At 35.5% G+C, this 1,986-nt stretch overlaps 1 protein-coding gene across 1 annotated transcript; it reads left to right on the top strand.

Annotated features, from left to right (window-relative positions):
* Nucleotides 1–533: 533 nt before the first annotated feature.
* Nucleotides 534–1,748, top strand: LOC112037367 (F-box/kelch-repeat protein At3g23880-like). Its single transcript, XM_024070176.2, has one exon. The coding sequence runs from the start codon at nt 534–536 to the stop codon at nt 1,746–1,748; it is 1,215 nt and encodes a 404-aa protein (XP_023925944.2).
* Nucleotides 1,749–1,986: the final 238 nt, after the last annotated feature.

The raw sequence follows: 1,986 nt of genomic DNA, 5'->3' as shown, positions 1-1,986 counted from the left end.
GACCGTGCACATATTTTGATTTCGTTTCACTATCGGTAGAAATTCCAAACAAAGACCTTGATACATATAAAGCAGTAGCTCAATTCATGATGCATATATGGATCATGTAACGTAGCAATTAAAAACTTATTATTCATTTCTATAAAATAATTATTTATTTTGTTATTTTTTTTCAAATAATATATATATATATATTATAAGATTATGATAAAATCTTGCAATGCACCAGCCTTCAACTAATATATATATATATATATACATATATATAAGAAGAAAAAAAACAGCAAATTTAAATAATATATATATATATATTATAAGATTATGATAAAATCTTGCAATGCACCAGCCTTCAACTAATATATATATATATATATACATATATATAAGAAGAAAAAAAACAGCAAATTTTATTCTAATCCAAAAACAAAAGAAAATCAACCCAGCTATGTTCAGCCGATAAGATACTCGGTATAGGTCACAGGTTTTCATCTCAACATTAGCGTAGAGACCTACCCCTTGTTTAAGGAGTGGGAATGATTCCCCCAAATAAGACAATCTCGTCCACCACAGCCACACGTTGGGGGAATAACCATATTCCGAGCGATATCGTACTGAATATCCTGGCAAAGCTACCCGTGAAATCAGTGATGAGATTTAGGTGCGTACGTAAATCCTGGGACTCTTCAATCACCACTCCTTATTTCATCTCCACCCACCTCAACAACAACAACAACAGCTGTAACAAAAATCATGATAATGGTTATGTGATACACATGTCAAATCTTTATCCGCCTTATAACAGGCCAGTGTGTACGGTGGCTTTGGGCCGCACGTTTGATAGGATTTCTGAGGTTCAATATCCCTTCGAGTTTACTCCTGGCGGTGCCCATGTATTCGGTTCATGCAATGGATTATTATTGTGTCTCGCTGATTTCGGTAAGGTTATATATCTGTGGAACCCTAGCATTAAAAAATTCAAGAAGTTGCCTGGTACTTGCTTAGGAAAGTTAGATAAGTTCACAGATCTTACTGTCGGATTTGCGTATCATTCCGAGAATAATGACTACAAGGTTGTGAGGATTTCATGTTCTATTTTCTGGCCAACTGAGCCTCTCCCTCTGCCTGAGGTTGAGGTGTACACATTAAGTTTAGATTCATGGAGAAGGGTTGGATACAATTTGACAACCAATGTCAAGTTTATTAATAATTATTGTTTTTTGCCAATTCCATTGGTCAGTGGAGCTTTGCACTGGATGGTAGGAATCATAGAAGGAGAAGAGAATCGCATTATAGCATTGGCATTTGATGTCAATAGTGAGAAATTCAAAAAGCTAGCACTGCCTTATGGTTTTATCGAGGCAGACACCTTGCACAGATATCTTGCATCATTCAAAGAGAAACTGGCTTTCATTACATGTGAACCTATTGAACAACCAGGCTTTCCATGCCAATACTCCATATGGGTGATGAAGGAGTATGGTATAGCTGAGTCTTGGAATAAACTTTTTGTTATACCATTTGAAAGAGAAGTTCAATGCCTTGCCTTTACCGAGTATGGTTCACTTCTGTTTGGCCACATTTATGATCCAGTAGAAAGGCAGCGGCAGCAGGAAGTTTTTAAGTTTGTGTTAGTTGACACTGAAACTCCACATGAGAAGAAGGATCCTGATATCCAATGTCCTTCATCTGTAGCTACATTCATGGAGAGCCTTGTTTTACTTGATGGACCAAATGTGGCATCTTACTAAGCACATGCTGGTGTGCATATAAGAAGTGAAGTCATTAATGGTATGGATGAAGCCTTGTTTTTTCTTTTTTCCTTGAGTTTAGTAGTAGGCATGATATATTGCTGAAAGCTTGATTTAATACCAAGTTTAATTTATCCTTTTGTGGCTCTATAATATATATATATATATATATATTAGTATTTGATATTTGTATGTGGATGTTTGTGTACATACCCAAGTCTGGCAATGTTAACAAAAA

The sequence above is a fragment of the Quercus suber genome, unplaced genomic scaffold, assembly GCF_002906115.3.
Source record: "Quercus suber isolate HL8 unplaced genomic scaffold, Cork oak 2.0 scaffold_7, whole genome shotgun sequence".
Taxonomy (NCBI): Eukaryota; Viridiplantae; Streptophyta; class Magnoliopsida; order Fagales; family Fagaceae; genus Quercus; species Quercus suber.
This window is presented reverse-complemented; position numbering and strand designations above follow the sequence as displayed.